The sequence below is a fragment of the Rhizopus microsporus genome (assembly GCF_002708625.1).
Source record: "Rhizopus microsporus ATCC 52813 unplaced genomic scaffold scaffold_3, whole genome shotgun sequence".
Lineage (NCBI taxonomy): Eukaryota > Fungi > Mucoromycota > Mucoromycetes > Mucorales > Rhizopodaceae > Rhizopus > Rhizopus microsporus.
The window spans coordinates 1,368,869-1,389,448 of NW_019671918.1; the positions used below are offsets into that span (position 1 = coordinate 1,368,869).

A 20,580-nucleotide genomic window follows, 5' to 3' on the forward strand; every position below is an offset into this window, starting at 1 on the left:
AATGGACTAGAAGCTTTCGTAACTGAAGCAACTGCTTCCAAAGATAAGAAATGGTGATTATATGGATAATGACCATCAACTCCACAGTTCCAACGGATGCGATGATTGTTGTGTTTAGAGCAATCACGAACAACATGTTCCCAATTTCATGACAATAACTATAAAAGTCTTCTTTATCTGAATTACACTAAGACATACAGTGATTAAGTGACGAATAACTCCAACCCTTAGGAACATTCAAAACACCACAACCACTTTTCATATAAGTATGAATTGGCTCAACTAGTCTTCAAACCATCCAACAGTTTGGCATCCGGAGAAAAGGAAGATCAACCAAACAGACCCGAACAAAAGTGAAATCGTTATCGGGATTAAAATCGTCTTTAAATCATCAAAGCTAATTCCAGAACGTAGAATTTCATCAATAGTGGGCTCGGTAGGATCAAAGCTGATCTTTGCGATCGTTCGAGCACCTTCTTTCGTTGTAATAACTCTAGAGCAAATTGGATACTATTCTTTTTATAATTGTCATAAGCTGAGTTCGTGATTCAAATAGTACATTTCGGAAGAGACAGCTTATACACCAAACATGAGAACAGAATACCATAGGATCGTCTTTTTTGATTTTAGGAGGCTATCTCTGACGCATGAGTGATATTCTTTGGCTGAATACCGCTTGGGATCAACTGCGAGAAATATCGATTTTGGGCTCATGATTTACTGTGCCGCCCTCAAAGCTTGTGAAAAGTCTTAGAGAAGCCTGCTTTTGATATAAAATATTCAACAATTATTATTACAATTGATTTGGTAAATGAAGCGAAAAGGCTTTTATTAATGGTTTTCATAACAATTACATATTCCACACTAAGGGAGATATTGTTCTGCGGAAATAGTAGTTGGCGTAGTACCAACGACTTTGCGGAAAGTGAGGTCAGACCTTTGATATCTAAGTCCATCCAGTTTACCATCAGCAACAAGTTTGTTCCAATCAGCACCATTTATACGAATCCAAACGCTAGGACCACAACAATTGTACTTGACATCACTGGTGATAACACCACCACTATAACTGATCGTAGCGCATTGTTGCGTATAAACTCCCAATGCAACAGTAGCAGCACCTTGATTTATGGTTTTGAAACAATCAGGCTCGGCATTGGCAACCAATAAGTTTGCAGCAAGGAGAACAACAGCGATTATAGATTTCATATTGAGTTTGTGTGTATGATGATAACCATGAAAGAAATGCCTCCTTATATATACCTTTTAAGCTCGGTAAATCAATCTGCCATATGTCTATGCTTGTTTTTGCGTAAGTAGATAGGTCTACTTACTTTATACATAATGGACCATGTGCTCACGTTTATAATCAATCGCTGGAAAATTAAAGTTACTGAACACATAAGAATGAAGTACACTAGGATAATAGACAGTAGTTAAAGATCAAAAAACTCTTACAGACACAAGCATCTCTGCTAAAGTAATCACTTTTTGACATTTTATTTCGCAGTTTAAGCTTTATGTTGTTCAGGCATCCTTTTACGCCCTTAAATATGCTTAATGATGATCTTAAATGTTGAGCTATGCAACCTGAAGGCAAATAAAGGCTCCTGTTTAACTTTATAAAAATGAGACGATGCTCCCCTTGCTTAACGCTTCCCTGCTTCATTAAAAGCCTAGTTATTTCAACGTGATTTATTCGTCGTGATAGCTTGATTTTTCTGTGTTAAACTCTCCTTTAAGCAAGAAATCAAAAAAACGCACAGTGTTCATATAGATCTCTTCATGGTTGTAACCGTGATCTACAACGCTCTAACCTAATAGTCTCATATTCAACACGGTAATAATCTCCGCATCAAGGGACAGGTCACCCTGTATTATGTAGCTCCTACAGATTTTCCCCTTACATCAAGGATTCTTAGTACTCATTTTTTTTGCTTCATATGAAAGATGTTAAAATCACAATAAAGACCATAAATATGACTTTACTACCTCTACTATATTCAAGTACATAGCAAGCAGCACGCCTTCTTGACACAAAAGAATAAGTAATCTAAAATAAGTGTATAAAAATCACCCCTAGCTTCACGTTTCACCTTTAGCGACCGTGTAACTTAAAATAATAGCGAGTTACATGTAGTCAAACAGTTGGATGAAATGAACATTACACGAAATGCATCCCTGGCTGTATTTGAGGATAATTCTTATCGGTGATGTGCAAATTATAGGCAATTTTGAATATACGGTATTTAAATTGAATTGACGGTCCCGCTTTCATTTAATCTACTCCTTTTATATTAATAAATTTGTTAGTCAATCGTTGATAAGGGAGTTTATTACATCATTGTACATTGATAGCTCCTTGGTCATAGTCAACGTTGATTACTTTAATTTTATTTTAACAAACTGTCAATTTTGTTAAGAAAGATAGTTTGCTTTGCTTCCTTCTCTTTGGATAATGCTTATAGTGTAAAGTATCTCTTGACAATGTACTTGTAGTGAATGCACGTTGTTCATTTATCAATTTTACTGTACTCTTCTGTCATACATCTTAAAAAAAAGGTAACTCTCCTTTGAACAGTATACAGCACCAAAGTATAGATTTTTTATAACGTTGCTCGTCATCATTTAGCGCCCTTTCAGTGAACTTATATGAATCATATAATATTCAAATCAAGCAGATTAACTCAATGGAGCATTTTGCTCCGAGAAATGAAAAGCCTAGAGCTTTTAGCTGATTGCTCTAAGTAAGACTGTTTGTTTTTTATTGAAAGAGTTGAATATCAACCAATAACATTAAGTCGTCCAAAAGTAGGACTAAGAAAGCCTATGTGAGATTTTTGAAAATATACTTAATTTTCACAGCTTATAAACAAGATTTCTTCAACAAAGTCTCCTCGTGTTGTACTATCTTGAGGACCCAGAATAGTCATAGAAACCAGCTTCCTCAACTTGACGCCAGAGAAGGCAGCGAGCGAGTTTCAGCGAATTCCAATGGCTTTTGAAGGAACGGTCTACATACCAAGCATGAGAATAAAATATCATAGGGCTATCTTTTTTGATTTTAGGAGACGATCTCTGATATATGGATGTTTTTTGATTGAATGCTACCTGGGAACTATTGATCTCGGGTACCTGTTTGACTATATCACTCAGGATTTTGATTTCCTGAAAGACTAGAAAAAAGAGTCCCAAACCCGAAAATGGAATAATTTCTTCACTTCCGACCGCTGCACTTTTTTTTTTTATTTTTTTATATTTGACAGGAGAGAATGCAAAAGCATGGAATCTTAACAAGGCAGTTAACAACAAAGCAGCCACGCAGCAAACTACTACTGAAACCTCACTCTTTTATTTCATTTCGCCGAGGGTTTTCTCAGAATGTCACACGATTACTAGAAGAAAAGAAACCAAACAAACCATTCTTACCAACCTATGACCCTAAAACGGTCGAAGAAGGCTGGTACGACTGGTGGAGTAAGAATGGGCTCTTTAAAGCAAGCAGCGCTGACTACTCTAATAAGTCCAAAGGACCAGAATTCACCATGATCACTCCGCCGCCCAATGTTACTGGTTCACTGCATATTGGCCACGCATTGACCTTTAGTATTGAGGATGCAATCGTACGCTGGCGACGTATGAACGGGTACGACGTCAAATGGATACCTGGTATAGATCATGCAGGCATTGGAACACAATCTGTAGTAGAAAAGATGCTGATGAAAGAGCGTGGATTGACACGACATGATTTGGGCCGTGACTCGTTCGTAAAGGAGATTTGGAATTGGAAACAGACGTATGGTGATCGTATACTGCATCAGATGAGAAGGATGGGTGCATCTCTTGACTGGGATCAAGAGTTTTTCACAATGGACGCAAAGAGGTCAAAGGCTGTTCAGAACGCGTTCATGCAGTTGTTTAAGGATGGTCTTATCTATCGTGACACCAGACTTGTGAATTGGTGCTGTGCATTAGAAACTGTGATATCAGATATTGAAGTGGATTATAAGGATATTCAAGGAAGAACGATGATACAGTTACCAGGCAGAAGCAAACCGTAAATTAAATGTTCATCTATTGTATTTACGTATTGACAAGAATTATATAGCGTCGAGTTTGGAGTATTGCATAATTTTTCTTACAAGGTGGCTGATCCAGATCAGAATGGACTTACAGAGCTTATAGTATCGACAACTCGTATTGAGACTATGCTAGGTGATTGCGCTGTTGCTATTCATCCTGATGATGAAAGATACAAGGTAATCGAAATAGAGAGTCATGGAATAAGGCATTTACCCAAAGGATTAGAGCTTACATGGCAAGTTTGTTTACCATCCAATTCATGGGAATAAGATTCCTATTATTTGTGATAAAGAGCTTGTTGATATGGAATTCGGTACTGGTGTAGTCAAGGTAACAAAAAAATAAGCAAATGAAACCAGTATGACTCATTTACAAATAGATTACACCAGCACACGACCCGAATGATTACGCATGTGCTCGTCGACATCATCTTCCTGTTAAAAGCATATTTGATAAAATGGGTAGATTGAATGAACAGTGTGGGATAATGGAGTGGGTCGTAAGTTTCCAAATATGTCAATAATGGCTCAATTAGTAACCAAGATAGGGTCGTGATCGATTTGATGTGAGAGAAGGTGTGATTGAAAAATTGAAAGAGTTGGGGAGCTATAAGGGTAGAGACGATAAGCATGTCATGCGTATTGCTCTTTGCTCGAGATCAGGGGATATTATTGAACCTCTGCTTCAGCCACAGTGGTACCTGAATTGCCGTGAACTGGCCAACGTATCCAAGAAGCAAGTGGAGGAGGGCAAGATGAGAATTTTGCCGGAAACTTATACTCAAGAATGGTATCGATGGCTTGGTAGGTTTAAATCAGTTATAGCAGCAGAGTTCCTGATGTCAATGTATATAGATAATATCCAGGACTGGTGCATATCACGACAACTGTGGTGGGGGCATAGGATTCCTGCTTACCAAATAAGGTTGAATGAGCATCATGATCAAGGTAACCGAGAGAAGAAAGGAGATAGAAAATGACTTATAATCTCCATTTCCCTTTGTAGATCTTTGGGTAACAGGAAATGACACAGAAGATGCCCGATTGAATGCCAAGAGGCTCTTGGCAGACAAAGGCTATTCCAAGAATACGCCTTTTGAGCTCAAGAAGGTGAGATTGTGCAATTCTATGAACTCAGTTACTAATAAACTATATAGGATGATGATGTACTGGATACATGGTTTTCTTCTGGTTTGCTGCCGCTCTCTGCATTAGGATGGGATGGTGTTCAAAACAAAACAATCCCTGTAAGATGCGACGATCATATTATTATAATAATAACACAAATAATGTAGGATCGATATCCACTTCAAGTGATGGAAACGGGATTTGATATCCTATTCTTTTGGGTCGCTCGAATGGCCATGTTGGCCAATTATTTTACAGAACATAAGCCACCGTTTGAAACGATCTTTTTGCACCCTATGGTAAGTTATAAAGAATTGGATCAGCATAGCGCTCTTATGCACAAATAGGTACGAGATGCACAAGGGCGTAAAATGTCCAAGTCGCTGGGCAACGTGATTGACCCATTGCATGTTATCGAGGGTGTCAGCTTGGAAAGGATGAAGCAAGACTTGCTCAAATCAAATCTACCACAAAAGGAAATTAGCACGTGCGTATTCACTTTTCGTTGTATGCCATAAATAGAAACTTAACAAACAGAATTGACAGGAGCGTAAAAAATCTAGAAAAAGAGTATCCACACGGAATTCCCAGCTGTGGCACAGACTCACTGCGATTTGCGCTTATACAATATACACAGCAATCTAGACAGATCAATTTAGACATTTCCAATGTGATCCAAACAACGCACTTTTGTAATAAGCTCTGGAACCTTTTCAAATATGGCTTGAATAAGCTGGATGAGAACAATATTGACTATAAGAGTATCGACAAGGATCAACTGTCCCTTGTCAATCGTTTTATTTTATCAAGAATGGCAAACACAGTATCCAAGTGTCAGACTTCTTTTGAAAGCTTTCGATTGTTTGAAGCAGCAGATGCATTAAAGAGATTTATTGTTGAAGATGTATGTGACGTCTATGTTGAGTTCTCCAAGTCAGTGTTGAATCCACATAATGAAGATGAACAAGACAAGGTAAATATCATTCTATGTATAGAGATATATAATACTTAGTTCAAATAGATGAATACGATGAAAATATTGTATGCATGTATGGACGTTTCATTGAGACTGGCTCATCCCTTTATGCCATTTGTTACAGAGGTATGTGTAACTGTATCTATCGGCACTATTCTCATCCTTATGATTAGGAATTATGGCAACAAACACGGTCAAGACTACCTATTCTTCATGGCAGAAACACTCCTTCTATTATGGTGGAAGAATATCCTGATCCGAATGAATTCAGCCAATTTTACGATAATGGTGTTGAAAATCATTTTAAGGTTTGCTATTTATAGTTTTTTTTTTTTTTTTTCCACGATCTGATCTATTAACTATGAACAAAGGTTATTCTCTCCATCATTCACGCTTCCAGATCCCTTAGACAAGGCCACCAGATTAGTATTAGCAAAAAATTACCATTTATTATTTGGTGTAATGAGTTTGATTTGATAAGCGGACCTCTTCAGAGCTACACGAAGGAAATCAAGAAATTCACTAAGGCATCAAGTGTTGAAATTAATGATAAACAGGTAATTCATTATTAGTGTTGCCAAACTCTGTGGCTAAACACATATTACGCATACGTGCGCATATTAGCCAAATGATATGCATAGCTATACTGTCAAAGTGATTAATGAAAACTTGAAAATTTTTGTACCAACCACCGACATCATCAAAGCTCAGTTAGAGAATGCCGCAGCAAAGGGGACTGACATGAGCATGGCAATAGAGCATAAAAATAAGCAATTGACAAAAAAGCTAAACAAGATCATGAATGATGTAGAAAAGCTACAAGTGCGTATGAGTCAAAACGGTTATAGTGATTCCGTACCAGAATCAATACAAGAAAAGAACAAGTAAGTATATCGTTGAAAGCACATACATAAGGCTTACCATTTTATTATTAGACAGCGTCTAATTATGCTTCATCTCGAAAGAGATACACTAGAAAATGATTTACGGCTTTTGCAAACCATAATCAATAAAGAACACTAACGCCGAATTCTTACGTTTGACTCATCCCAGAAGTAAGGAAATGGGTGCCGAATGAGCGGGGTTTCAATCGTGATATGCATTTTTTTCTCGTGCGCTTTTAGCTTGTTGCATATTTTCATTGGATGATGTTCTCGGTAGAATCCTCTTCCGAATGTTCCGTACCTACTCTGTGATACATTGAAAACCTTATATATTCTCCACTGTTTTTTATTTCTTCTTTCTTCTTTTCTTGATCTACACAGTTTTTTCTCTTTTATCAATTAAATCACATGACTGAAGCGCTTAGTACGTCGAGGTCTTCGTCGACTGTCCAATCAACGGAAGAAATTGTGGTCAAATCAACTAGTATAGAAAAACAAGAGGATCACTTACTGCTTGAAGAAATCGCTGCCGCCAAAAATGTCAAAGTAGAAGAGGAGTCAACCGATAAAACCAAGAAGGACAAAAAGGAAAAGAAAGAGAAGCAACCTGCAGTGCCGATCTACAAACTGTTCCGTTTCGCCACAAAGCTCGAGGCATTAATGATCTTAACCGCATGCGTCTTTTCAGCAGGTATTGGTGCAATGCAACCTGTATCTATTATTATCTTTGGTAAATTCATGTCAACAATTGGTAACAGCATGGCAACTGGAGATTTTGCACATTTGGTCGAAGTCAGTCATCCTCTCGTCTTGATTTTTGTTTACATGGGAACAGCTGTTCTTGCCTGTGCTTATATTGCCCAATGCTTCTGGGTTTTAACTGGTGAAAATCAAGTCCGACGAATCCGAAACATGTATGTCCATGCTATTCTTCGCCAAGATATGTCGTGGTTTGACAAGGCCGAAGAAGGATCTCTCACTACCCGTCTTGCTACTGATACTCAATTAATTCAAGATGGTATCTCTGAAAAGTTTGGTATCCTTATCATGTGTATCGGTCAATTCGTCGCTGGTTTCGTCACTGCCTTCGTCAAGGGTTGGCGCCTGGCTGTCGTCATCTTGGCCACTCTCCCTCTTATGGCAGGTTGTGGTGGTGCAATGGGTCACTTCATCACCAAGTATACTCTCAAGGCTCAAGATTCCTATGCTGATGCTGGCGCTGTTGCTGAACAGGTCTTTTCTGGCATCCGTACTGTCTACTCTTTCTCCTTGCAAAATCGCTTTGCCGAGCTTTACGCCAAGAAACTTGAAAAAGCAATGAAAACTGGTATCCAACGTGGTCAAATCTTGGGTTTTGGTTTTGGATCCTTTATGTTTATTCTGTTTTGTACCTACGGTCTTTCCTTCTGGTATGGTTCCAAGTTAACGCGTGACCACATGATGGAGGGCTCCGATGTCCTGGTCGTCTTCTTTGCAATGATTATGGGCGCTATGGCTTTACTTCAATTACCTCAAAACTTGTCTGCTGTCTCTAGCGCATGTGGTGCCGCTTACAAGATTTACGCTACTATCGATCGTGTTCCAACCATTGATCCCGATAACACTGAAGGTTTGAAGCCCGAAAAGTTCACTGCTGAAATTGAATTTAAGGATGTCATGTTCAAGTACCCTACTCGTCCTGATATCACCATCTTGAAAAAGCTCAACCTCAAGATTCGCCCCGGTATGACCGTTGCCTTCGTTGGTCCCTCTGGTTCAGGCAAATCAACCAGTGTCCAATTGATCCAGCGTTTCTACGACCCAAATGAAGGACAAGTTCTCCTTGACGGACATGATCTTAAAGAATACAATGTTTCTTGGCTTCGTAGTCAAATCGGTGTTGTCAGTCAAGAGCCTGTACTCTTCAACATGACAATCAAGCAAAACTTACTTATGGGTGTTAGTCATCAAGCAACTTCTGAAGAAATCATTGAAGCTTGCAAAAAGGCCAACTGTCACAGCTTTATTTCTCAACTTCCTGATGGTTATGAAACCATGGTCGGTGAACATGGTGGTATGCTTTCTGGTGGTCAAAAGCAACGTATTGCCATTGCTCGTGCTATTCTCAAAAACCCCTCTATTCTCTTACTTGATGAGGTAAACTTTATTGTCCTGAAAATTTGATCAAGCCCACTAACTGTTTATTGTAGGCTACTTCTGCTTTAGATACTCAATCCGAACGTCTTGTTCAAGCTGCCTTGGATGCTGCTTCTGCTGATCGTACAACCATCGTCATTGCTCATCGCCTTTCCACTATCCGTAATGCTGATCTGATTGTTGTCATGCAACAAGGTGATTTGATTGAACAAGGCACTCATAATGAACTACTTGCTCTCGATGGTGTTTATGCTGATTTGGTCAGAAAGCAAGAAATTGCTACAAAGAAAGTCGGTGCTGATGTTGAAGAACCTGATGCTGAAGAATTGCTTCAACGTGAACAAATGGAAATTGCCAGAGAATTGAACAATGATGAAAAGCTCGACGAAAAGGATACTACTAGTCAACTGGTCAAGATCACAAGTCATGCTTCCTCTGTTGATGCCTTTGAAATTAAGCTCCGTAAAGCCAAGGCCGAACGCAAAGCTGCCAAGAAACAAAGTATTCCCATGGGCAAAGTTTTGAAGCAGATGCGTCCCGAATGGCCACTCTTGGCAACTGGTGTCGTAGGTGCTGCTATTGCTGGTGCTGTCTTCCCTCTATTTGCTCTTATTTTTGCTAGAGTCATCGCCATGTTGATCGATCCCTTCTCTGCTCCTCCTGGTCCTATGAGTGGTACCAATCTTTACGCATTCTTGTTTATTGTCCTTGGTATCGGTGCATTTATTGGTTTCTCTTGTCAAGTCATTTCCTTTGAAATTGCTGGTGAACGCTATACCAAACGTTTACGTGCTGATATCTTCCGTGCATTCATGAAGCAAGAAATAGGTTTCTATGATCAGGAGGACAATTCCCTTGGCGCTCTTACATCCAAATTGGCCATTGATTCTAAAAACGTAAACGAACTTGTTACCAAGACTTGGGGTGATGTCACTCAAATTATTGTCACTGCTATCACAGGTAAATATATATATATATATAAAGACATAAACCTTACGACTAACATCTTTATCAGGCCTTGCTATCGCCTTCTCTCAAACTTGGGCTTTAACTCTTGTCATTCTTTGTATGGCTCCTTTCGTCGGTGGTGCTACTTATTATGAATCTACCATTCATCGTGGTTTCGAAGACAAGACCAAGAAAGCGAATGAACAGAGTGGTGAAGTTGCCGGTGAAGCCATTAAAGAAATCCGTACTGTATCCGCTCTTAACAAGCAAACTTATTTCGAAAAGAAGTATCATCGTGCTACTGACCACCCTCATTCTCTCGCTCAAAAAAAGGCTTACACATCAGCCGTTGGTTATGCACTTCAACAAGGCATTATTCTTTACACCAACGCAGTTGCCTTTTATGCTGGTACCAACTTCATTGCCATGGGAATGATTGATTTCCAAAGAATGTTTACTTGTATGATGGCTATTATGATCACTGCTCAAGGTGTCGGTCGTGGCTCTGTCTTCACATCTACTCTGTCCAAGGCCAAGTTCTCTGCTATTGCCGCCTTTGAAATTCTTGAACGTGAACCCGAAATTGATCCTGAATTGGAAGGCATTGAGCCTAGCCACAGCCAAATCAAGGGAGACATTGACTTTGAAAACATCACTTTCCGTTATCCTGCTCGTCCTGATACTGCTATCTTTAATGGTCAATTCAACCTTCATGGTAAAGCTGGTCATACAATTGCCTTGGTGGGCCCTTCTGGTTGTGGCAAGTCAACGACGATCGGTATGCTTCAACGTTGGTATGATCCTGCTTCTGGTACCGTTCGTTTGGATGACAACAATGTCAAGAACTACTCCTTGTACAATCTCCGTAGCCATATGGCCCTTGTCGGTCAAGAACCCGTCTTGTTTGATATGACCATTGGCGAGAATATTCGTTTTGGTGTTGATGAAGGCACACAAGTGACTCAGGAACAAGTCGAAAACGCCTGTCGAGCTGCCAACATTCATAAATTCATCAGCAGTCTTCCCAAGGGCTATGATACACGTGTGGGCGATAAGGGTTCTCAACTCTCTGGTGGTCAGAAACAACGTATTGCTATCGCTCGCGCCTTGATTCGTAGACCCAAGGTCCTTCTCTTGGATGAAGCTACCTCTGCTCTTGATTCTGAAAGTGAAAAGTTGGTACAAGCTGCTATTGACAATATTCTTGAAGAAGGTGGTCGTACGACTATCACTATCGCCCATCGTCTATCTACGATTCAAAATGCTGATCTTATTTGTGTTGTCAAGGATGGTCGTGTGATCGAACAAGGCACTCATTGGGATCTTCTCAAGTTGAATGGTGTTTATACTGAATTGGTTCATCAACAATCTCTTAACGCTCACTAGATAATTCAAGATCTTCTCCCCTTTTATACATTTATTTATAATATTTTTTTGTACAGCATTACACGCATTTATACGCACATATTACAAAATTTGTGTACTTTTAATAAAAACTTGATAAATTATAACATTAACATAAAAAAGATCAAATGTGTTTGCCAACTGATAAGAATAACAAAATCCCGTTATCAGATGCTGTCTTTCAAAAAAACAGTCCAACCTATGAAATCATGCCATTTTCTGACCTTGCCCTTTTTCTTTTTTTTTTTCTTCGTACCTTCTCTTTATGACGACCATGTTTGCAGCACAAAGAAGCGTACTGCATCGATCTATATTATACAAACAGTCTCTCTTTTGTCGCAAACCTTTAAATCGCTTCTTTATTACAAAGGCTCTCACTGCTTCACACAACAATCGTCGTCATCCAGTTTGGAATGGAAGTGTTCGACAGCATGGCACACACGGACATCATCATCATGACGCAGACCTCTTAACATCTCTAAAGTCCTCAAGTAAAAAGAAATATACTTGACATAGAGAAGATGCTTATATCTGTTTTCTTTAGGTAAGCGTGGTACTCGGATAACTATCATCGGTCTAGCCTCCAATGTTGGGTTAACAGTCAGCAAAGGTGTTGCAGGATGGTAAGTAAATAAAAGAGAGGGTCATTGGTTACTGAACATTATGTAGGATGATGAACTCTGCATCACTATTAGCAGAATCACTCCACTCCTTTAGTGGCAAGTTTTTTTTTTTAAAAAAAAATAATGACAGGTTCCTAACTTTTTTTTGCATGAATAGATTTACTGAGTGACTTTGTGACACTTTATACCTATAGAATGTCTCGAAAACCGCCAGATAGTCTATATCCTTATGGATACGGTACTTTTGGACAAAGAATAACTGAAGCATGATGGCATATTCATGCATTTTTTTATATATAGGAAAATTCGAAACAGTTGGATCAGTGGCAGTATCTTCCTTGCTTTTGGCAGGTGCTGTTGGTATTGGATGGCATTCGTTTGATCTTTTACTTGCAACGCTTCAGGTCTCGGCACCTTCTGTAACCACTGCCGCCGCTGCTGCTGGTAGCACTGTAGCCGAATCGCATTCGTTCCTGGGCCATTCACATGGACATGGTGGCGTGTTAGATCCTAATGCTGCATGGTTTGCTCTAGCAAGCGTGATCATTAAAGAATGGTTATATCGAGTGAGTAAGTATAAAAAGAGAGAAAAGGATTATTTACGTAAAAAGAGGTTAACAGGGCTGAACGTAGCTATTAAGGTTGGTCAAGAAGAGCGTAGTGATGTACTCATAGCCAATGCATGGTAGGTTCTTCGTTTGTGTATATGCTTTATAAAAGATGCTTACCATGTTGCTAGGCATCATCGATCAGATGCATATTCTAGTGCGGTTGCCCTTGTAGCTATCGTTGGTAGTTATGCAGGCATGCCTGTTCTTGATCCACTTGGCGGTATCGCAGTTTCGGCCATGCTGATCCAAAGCAGCGTTGGATTAATCAGATCATCCATGAGCGAGTTAATGGACCGAGGAATTTCTGCAAATGAAATGCAGTCTGTGATAGCAGCCGTATCTAAAGTGAAGGTAAGCACATATAAATGACAATGAAAGGTATTTACTCTTTTTTTAATAGGCAACAGAGTCAGGCTTGGTTAATTTTCATTCTATTCGAGGTCGTAAGCAAGGAAGATACAATCATATCGACTTGGTCCTTCAATTAAACCCAACAATGTCAATGCAAAAGGCACATCAACTAGAGCAACTTGTCAAAGATACAGTAAAAAATGATTGTCATAATATACAGGATATATTGATCTATTTAGAAGATGCTAGTTCAGCAAAGGCTCAGCTAACTACTTCTGATAACAGCTGTCATAAAGACAATCATCATCACCATCATTAGATCCCCTTTTACTTTATATAGACGAACGCTCTCCATTGTTAAATTATTTATAAGTACATAACTGTATCTTTTATTTCTTCTCTCTCCCCTCTCTCTCTCTCTTTTTTTTTTTTTTTATCTACTCTTTATGTCCAAATATATACTTTTTCATACTTCTTTTTGTGGCTTTAAGGCAATTGATCTACTTTTGCATTATCAGCGACTTCTAAAAACGGACTTAAGCCACTGTGACTGCAGGCTATATTTCTATTTTTTCGGCCAGTTTCTCTAGAGTTTCCCTTTAAGTTATCATGGGCAAGAGAAAGAACAACAGCACCAAAAAGGCTGAGCATACCAATGATCCCAAGAAGGATCAGATAATTCATAAGCAAACAGAGAAATCTGTTGAAACAGTAAAGAAAAATGATACCAAATCTCCTGAAGAACCAGCCAAGAAGAAGAGAAAACAAGATAAATCAGAAGTGACAGAACAAAAGGATACATCAACTGCAGCCTTAGAGATTGATAGTTTCGATTGGACGGGCATCAACAATCGAGTTGATTCGAGCGATGAAGAAGAACAAGACGAAGAAAGCGAAAGCGATGAAGAAACAAAAAAGAACAAAAGGTCCAAAAAGAAGAAAGAGATTGAACAAGATCTAACAGGAGAATTAAACGAACGAACACCACAGAATGGACATGACTTTGAGCGATTACTGGTTGGATCACCCAATTCATCGTACCTTTGGATCAACTATATGGCCTATGAGCTGAAATTATCAGAGATTGATAAGGCACGCAAGATTGGTGAACGTGCGTTAAAGACGATTAATTTTAGAGAAGAGCAAGAAAAGATGAACGTCTGGGTAGCTCTGATGAACTTGGAAAATAGCTTTGGTACAGAAGAGACTCTCCAAGACGTGTTTAAACGAGCAACGATCTATTGCGAGCCAGTCAAGGTGTATAAGGAACTGGCCAAAATTTATGAGCGTAATGATAAATTGGATAAGGCAGAATCTGTTTGGGAAGAGATGTGCAAGAAGTTTGGACAGTCGCGCGATGTCTGGACTAGCTTTGGCTTGTTCCTACTACAACATAATAAAGTGGAAAAGGCAAGAGAAACACTTCAGAGGAGCTTGAAGGTGCTCCCAAAGCACGAACGTGAGTTTGAATATACTTTATATGTATGTGTAATATGAACTAACAAATCAAATAGATATTCAAACTGTTCAAAAGTTTGCACAACTCGAATTTAAATATGGGGAAGCGGAAAGAGGACGTACTCTATTAGAAGGCATTGTGAGTAATCATCCTAAACGATTAGATCTTTGGAACGTCTATTTAGACATGGAAATTAAAGTGGGTGATGTGGAAATGGCGAGGTAATCATATAGACATATATAATTCATGTCAAGGGACTAACACATTTAAAATATAGACGTCTGTTTGAACGTGTTGCTTCCATGAAGTTTTCATCTAAAAAGATGAAGTTTATATTCAAGAAATGGCTACAATTCGAAAAAAATAATGGAACAGAAGACGACGTACAGAGAGTGAAAGAGAGGACACTTGCTTATGTTGAAAGCATGTCTTGAGTTGTAAATAGAGAATATGTATTACAAATAAAATAAAGATATTAAAACGTAGCACGTAATTGTGCGATCGACACTATTGTCGACTGTATTGTTACTTTCTATATAAAAATCATATATTTATCCAATCCAGTTGGATATACAAAATAAGAGGGGGTAACATCATAAGGTTCATATACATATTTAGAGAAAGGCCATACAGTGGTATACAATAACTACTTTACACGTCTACAATTCTTTGCACCTTATTACATTCTAATAAATGCTCTCCTCGGTACTTTATCAAATATTCTCCATTGCCTTTCCATGTTACTGTCTTGTTAACAGGACAACCCTAAGAAGGAGGGAAAAAAAAATCACGGGTTATTCTACTACTGAAACTTATAATAAATGACTATATGAGTTTACCTTATTGCTATTGGAGCATTTATAATACACGCTTTTATTCCCCGTCTTTTTTTGTATCGTGTTACCATTGTTCTTCCAAAAGTAACCGTCTATGTAAGGATACTCTCTTGTCTCTACAATCTTGGTGATCGCCTGCATCTCTCTTCTCCTACGTGGCCTTGGAGGTATGCTGTATCTTTGAATTTTGTGTGCATTTTCATCTGGTAACTTACTTAATGATGACATAACGGCTGAAGGGTAACTATCATGTTATATATATTAGAGCCCACAAACGCAAATGGATCGGGTGATTAAAATTTACCTTTCCATGTGAAGAAGTGCGGATGAGGAAACAGGGGTAGTTGTTGCTGTGGATGATGTGATGGGAGAGAATGCTTGGTCATCTAATTCATCTGAAGTAAATGAAGAACCAAAGGTAGAATCACGCCTATGTTGTGACAATAAAGGTGTAGATAGAATAGCATCTAAGCTAGGGCGTCTCACTGGACTTTGATTCATAGGTTGCATGTTTAAAGGAAATAGGTTGACGAGATCATTATTATTATTATTGTTGTTATTGTTGTTACTATTGTTATTGTTGCTATTGTTGCCTAGTTGCTGCTGAATCAATAAAAGATCCAATTCTTTTGCTCGTAGCTTTGCTTCCTCTGCTCTTCTCTTGTCTTCTTCTAATTTACTAGATAAGATCAATTTGAGCAACTCTGGTTGCGATTGATAACTATAGATGATGTCCTGAAGGTCCCCTGACACATTCTGATCTGCTGGTAGTTTAGCTTGATTACTGGTTGTATTTTGTTTATAAAAGGACTGAAATGGTACTTGCTCATGATGGTACAACGGTACTGTCTTTGCATTTTCCTTGGCTAAAGGATAATTAAATTCTGTCATTTGTCACTTAAAGTATAAAAAGGGACGAATGAAAGAAGAAGAAAAAAAGGAGGGAAAGAAGAGAAAAAAGTGAAAAAGAAAGAGGAATAAACTTAATTTACAGGGTTTCATATTCCCAAAACTTCCCGTCTTGGATTTTCTCATGATCACTTCTCCGATGATGCTATTCTTTCAAAGAACTAAAAAAAAAAAAACTGTAATTATGAACAGGCAAAGAATAAGAAGAAGAAGAAGCTTGTCATATGCGTGTGCTTGTGTACATGTTGATGTAATATATAAACACAGTTATTGTATGCACAGACGCTTTTTACATGCGCATGCTAAACAATGCATCTGCAGCTTCTCCATTTTGAGTAAGGTTTATAAGCTTATCTTGATTTGATCTATAGCCAACAACAAATACCCATTGCTTACGAAATACAATGAACAGGGACCCTCAGGTTTTCCCACTGGGAAAATGATGAAAAAGTCCTTTGGAAAAAAATTAATAATATCGGAATAAGAAATTAATGGTGTGGGGAAAGACTTGCCCCGCGGAAATAAATCATGGTTTGAATGACCGATTACAAGGAGAGACTTAAATTGTCAAGTTTATGTAAACAACGCGAATGAGTGAGTTACAAAATGAATACACGATTTTTTTACCTTGAATAAAGCATTCATTAGATACGTATAATCTCGTTAATATCTTTTCATTATCTTTTAGCTTACATTAACAAGCGCAAAGAAGGAATTCTGTAGACTCACGACAGTTCGTACCTTAGTACTTTCAACAAAAGAAGCAGAATAATGAAAATATAACAAAATTAATACAATAATAATATTAATGACCATTTCTTTCAGTTAAAATGTATTTACATTGGATTTTTAAGAGCGATACGGTTGATTATTGAAAGTTGCTAGTAGCAACATGGTTAAGGCTGCATTTTGAAATAGGAATGTTGATTTCATGAGTTGATTCAGATGCCCTAAACTTGAATGACGGTGAAGTCGGAGCCTGAATCGATGTACAGCAGTGTATATATTTCGAAAAGCTGTCAATTAATTTTCAATCACTTCTTTCGCATCCAAAACCACCAACATTGCCAAGTCATTTTCTATCTCTTCATAGCAATCAGCAGCTATAAATCTCTTAAAGAAGTGCTCAGAACATCAGGTGATCAAAGATATAGCCAAGGCAAATATTAGCTTCCGTCAGGTTATGTGTTTGAGACATAACTTGGCAGAAATAGGCACGTTGTCTTGCATTGGTGAGTCGCTCGATCAGATGCATCTACAAAAGCGCGAGTTAATTTTAAAAATGACACTATATCAGTTTTGATATGCTTGATATAGTAATCATTTTCACAGTCTATCCTTAGTGTTTTTTTGGGGGAGTATATATTTACAAGTGTGTGAATTAAACATGCATCCCCAGCTCCAAATTCGCAATTACGGAGAAAATCTTTGCATACAATGAAAAACCTCCGTGGTGTCAGATGAAGGGTTTAAGAATGAAAAACAAAGTTTTGCTCAGAAAATAGCTTAACCTAAAATGATTGGATATAATATACCCAACTTTAAGAGTAACACTAATAATAAGCGCACATTAGGAAATCTTGGCCCATCAATCACATCCCTTACTCTCTTTTTTGTTGATTTGACAACAGTCGCTCTTCCATGATTTATTCATACAACAAACGGATAATACTTGGTATAACCCTTTGACATTAGTAAGTGTTAGCAATACTAATAAAGGATAAGTAAAAACCACACTGGTTGCGCATTGATATGCTCTAAATTAAGTTTAGGCAATCCATTAAAAATACACTGTGGCAAAGGTACACCATGGTCTGAACTACTGTCATATCCCGTAATTGGGTTTTTGAACAATCTCAGGGACGAACAGCCAGGGTTTGTTTCCGCTCGCGGGACCAGTCTCAGCACACAACTACCGTTCACTTTACAACCATTGTCCCTAAACCGAGACAATAGGTATAGGTGTGTTCCAATGCAAACTTGTATTTAGGATGGGTCGTTGATGAACCCATTTTAATATACAAAACATGCTTTCAGTGATTTAGCTCATAAGCTGATGAAAAAAAGAAAATTTTCAGCTGATCAAGCTCGTACTGGTTTCATATGTAATAAAGGTTTAACAAAAGTGACGGATGAAGGATTTCTGTGTGTGTAGGACGTCAGACAAATTAATCGAGCTTATTGTGCCTCTGGTATATTTTCCCGTTGTATGCTGTGCTTTTTCCGTATGTTCGGTCCCGTTATTCATCAGTACACGGAATAGCAAATCTAAACTGCCTTTGAAATATTGTATCTTGTGTGATAACATCGATATAGACTCTTTATTGAAATGAAAGATAAATAAAGTCTGATGTGGCCTACTACTTCAGGTTTTATGAACAGTATATTTGATTTTGAGAATCAGTGTGCACTGTATACTTGTGTAACGCTTATTGTATTCCTCTCATTGGTTTTCCAGATTTTTTTCCTTCTCCACATCTCCCTTTTTGAAGTAGTTCGTACACGTTAAATTCTTTCTTCCATCAGATGAAACTATACAACAGTAAGAGCCATCTTGGCCCAAGTAGAAATGATTTTTACATTCTTTTGAAAATTGGACACTTTCAAGAGTAAAAGCATTATCTATGCTCATGGCTATTAGGAAAAGAGCTGTGTATTTTTGACAAAAGACACAAAATTTCCAAGCTTCTACAAGATTATTACAAGATCTGAGCTTTATCTAATGGATTATGGCTCTAGTTACCATGCTATGTTGTCTAATTCAGTGGACTTATCCGAAAAGGAGAAGGTGATGTTACCAAGGAACTCCTTTCAAAAAGTTTTAATTTTTCTAAATCTATACAAACTACCTCTCCTGCTTTGTAATTGCTCGAAGGACCTTATTTAACCCCATGACCATAGCTGAAGAAACAATAGAGTGTTAATAGTCACGTTAGCATAGCCTGCACAAATCGTCAAATTGTGCTTGTTTCTTTATATCTTTGAACACAAAGTTCATCCGACGTTTCTTTTATTTTACTGATTTGAAATAAGCAACCATATAAATCATTTCCTAAGTGATGGTACTCTAGAGACTTGTTCTTGAAGGCTTACAGTGGATGGATCACTTTTTTTTTTAATACATCGATGGTTTCTTGTCAACTGTTAGCGTGTTTTGCATACGAATGGTCATTAGATGCATATAAGTAGCACTCGATCTTTTTTGGTTGTGCTTCAGTAACACGCGGAATTGCTTGTTAGCACTATCAAAAAAAAGTACTACACAGACTAATTGTCTGAAGTTTAACCAACAAAGTTAAAGTCGGCTGCATTTTAAGTAAAGAAATACCGTGTTACAAGAGGTCGGCCTCGACCTGTTTGTTTACTTGAGCAGGCATAAAAACTGCAGACATCCCAGTGCAGTCAATATACACTCGGTTAATCTATCGGTTCTCTTTTTCTTCTTCTTTTTTTTTCTTAGATTCTGCAAGAAGAATAAAGTCTTTTTATATAAATCCAAAGGAGAGGACACAGAGTGCCGCAATCAACAAGCCAAGTTGGGAGATTTGTGTATGCTTGATATGCTACATAACAAACCTTATTTGCTCCCCTTTAATTAATCAAACCATAAACATTTTCGGTGTCATGCGAGAGTTCCCTTTTCTTAATTGAAAACCAGCTTTCAGAAATATAATTACAGAAGAAAAATTACCCTGATAATAAAAACGAGTAAGATCACTTTGATTGATCAGTTGTAATGATGCTCATTTAGTATTTGTTAGTCATTGGATAACTTGATCCCTTGGTATATCATGCATAATCACGATGATATCCAAGGAGTAGACTATGACGGTAATCACGCATCATCAAACAGACAACACTCGTATGAAAAAGAAAAGAGAGGGGAACAGTTTGTATCATGACCGATGCTATGCAGCAATATCTAAATGACTAAAAATATACACGATATTTTTGCTTGATGTAAGATACCATTACCTTTGAAACTATACTAAAATAATGATATGCAGATGGTGTTTATTCATCAAATACGATAAATATCTCATTATACATAAATAATACCGACAATATAAAAAAGGTATATTAGCTACTTAAATCAGCTAATTATTTGACGGAGTGCGTTGCTTAGACACAATAGCATAAAAAGGAGAAATGCTTTAATTAAGGGTTCAACAACATAAAACGTGATTTTGTCATACCATTTAACCAGATCAGATATAAAACGGATACAGTTCA

The 20,580-nt window shown here is 37.9% G+C and overlaps 6 protein-coding genes across 6 annotated transcripts; 4 read left to right on the forward strand and 2 right to left on the reverse strand.

Moving 5' to 3' along the window:
- Positions 1-771: 771 nt before the first annotated feature.
- RHIMIDRAFT_273099 (uncharacterized protein) lies at positions 772-1,267 on the reverse strand. The gene has a single exon (XM_023612363.1). It carries the CDS (start codon positions 1,207-1,209, stop codon positions 865-867), a length of 345 nt encoding a protein of 114 aa, XP_023469346.1. The 5' UTR covers positions 1,210-1,267; the 3' UTR covers positions 772-864.
- Positions 1,268-3,272: 2,005 nt separating this feature from the next.
- Positions 3,273-7,209, forward strand: RHIMIDRAFT_234979 (valyl-tRNA synthetase; the record flags this gene model as incomplete). Its single annotated transcript, XM_023608269.1, has 16 exons — positions 3,273-4,057; positions 4,109-4,259; positions 4,309-4,413; positions 4,463-4,582; positions 4,631-4,886; positions 4,938-5,030; positions 5,089-5,192; positions 5,240-5,329; positions 5,378-5,509; positions 5,558-5,697; positions 5,757-6,183; positions 6,232-6,312; positions 6,360-6,494; positions 6,558-6,743; positions 6,811-7,070; positions 7,122-7,209. The coding sequence occupies 16 exons, from the start codon at positions 3,273-3,275 to the stop codon at positions 7,207-7,209; spliced, it is 3,153 nt and encodes a 1,050-aa protein (XP_023469347.1).
- Positions 7,210-7,478: 269 nt separating this feature from the next.
- RHIMIDRAFT_234980 (putative ABC transporter protein) lies at positions 7,479-11,540 on the forward strand (the record flags this gene model as incomplete). Its single annotated transcript, XM_023608270.1, has 3 exons — positions 7,479-9,206; positions 9,260-10,166; positions 10,222-11,540. 3 exons carry the CDS (start codon positions 7,479-7,481, stop codon positions 11,538-11,540), a joined length of 3,954 nt encoding a protein of 1,317 aa, XP_023469348.1.
- Positions 11,541-11,789: 249 nt separating this feature from the next.
- On the forward strand, positions 11,790-13,574 carry RHIMIDRAFT_273110 (uncharacterized protein). Its single transcript, XM_023612364.1, has 8 exons — positions 11,790-12,049; positions 12,103-12,181; positions 12,228-12,277; positions 12,339-12,419; positions 12,482-12,751; positions 12,815-12,866; positions 12,921-13,143; positions 13,193-13,574. The coding sequence occupies exons 1-8, from the start codon at positions 11,833-11,835 to the stop codon at positions 13,460-13,462; spliced, it is 1,242 nt and encodes a 413-aa protein (XP_023469349.1). The 5' UTR covers positions 11,790-11,832; the 3' UTR covers positions 13,463-13,574.
- Positions 13,575-14,199: 625 nt separating this feature from the next.
- On the forward strand, positions 14,200-15,036 carry RHIMIDRAFT_198751 (TPR-like protein; the record flags this gene model as incomplete). The annotated part of the gene is made up of 3 exons (XM_023606315.1): positions 14,200-14,602; positions 14,658-14,823; positions 14,880-15,036. 3 exons carry the CDS (start codon positions 14,200-14,202, stop codon positions 15,034-15,036), a joined length of 726 nt encoding a protein of 241 aa, XP_023469350.1.
- Positions 15,037-15,661: 625 nt separating this feature from the next.
- Positions 15,662-16,399, reverse strand: RHIMIDRAFT_273113 (uncharacterized protein). The gene has a single exon (XM_023612365.1). It carries the CDS (start codon positions 16,327-16,329, stop codon positions 15,739-15,741), a length of 591 nt encoding a protein of 196 aa, XP_023469351.1. The 5' UTR covers positions 16,330-16,399; the 3' UTR covers positions 15,662-15,738.
- Between the last annotated feature and the right edge of the window lie 4,181 nt (positions 16,400-20,580).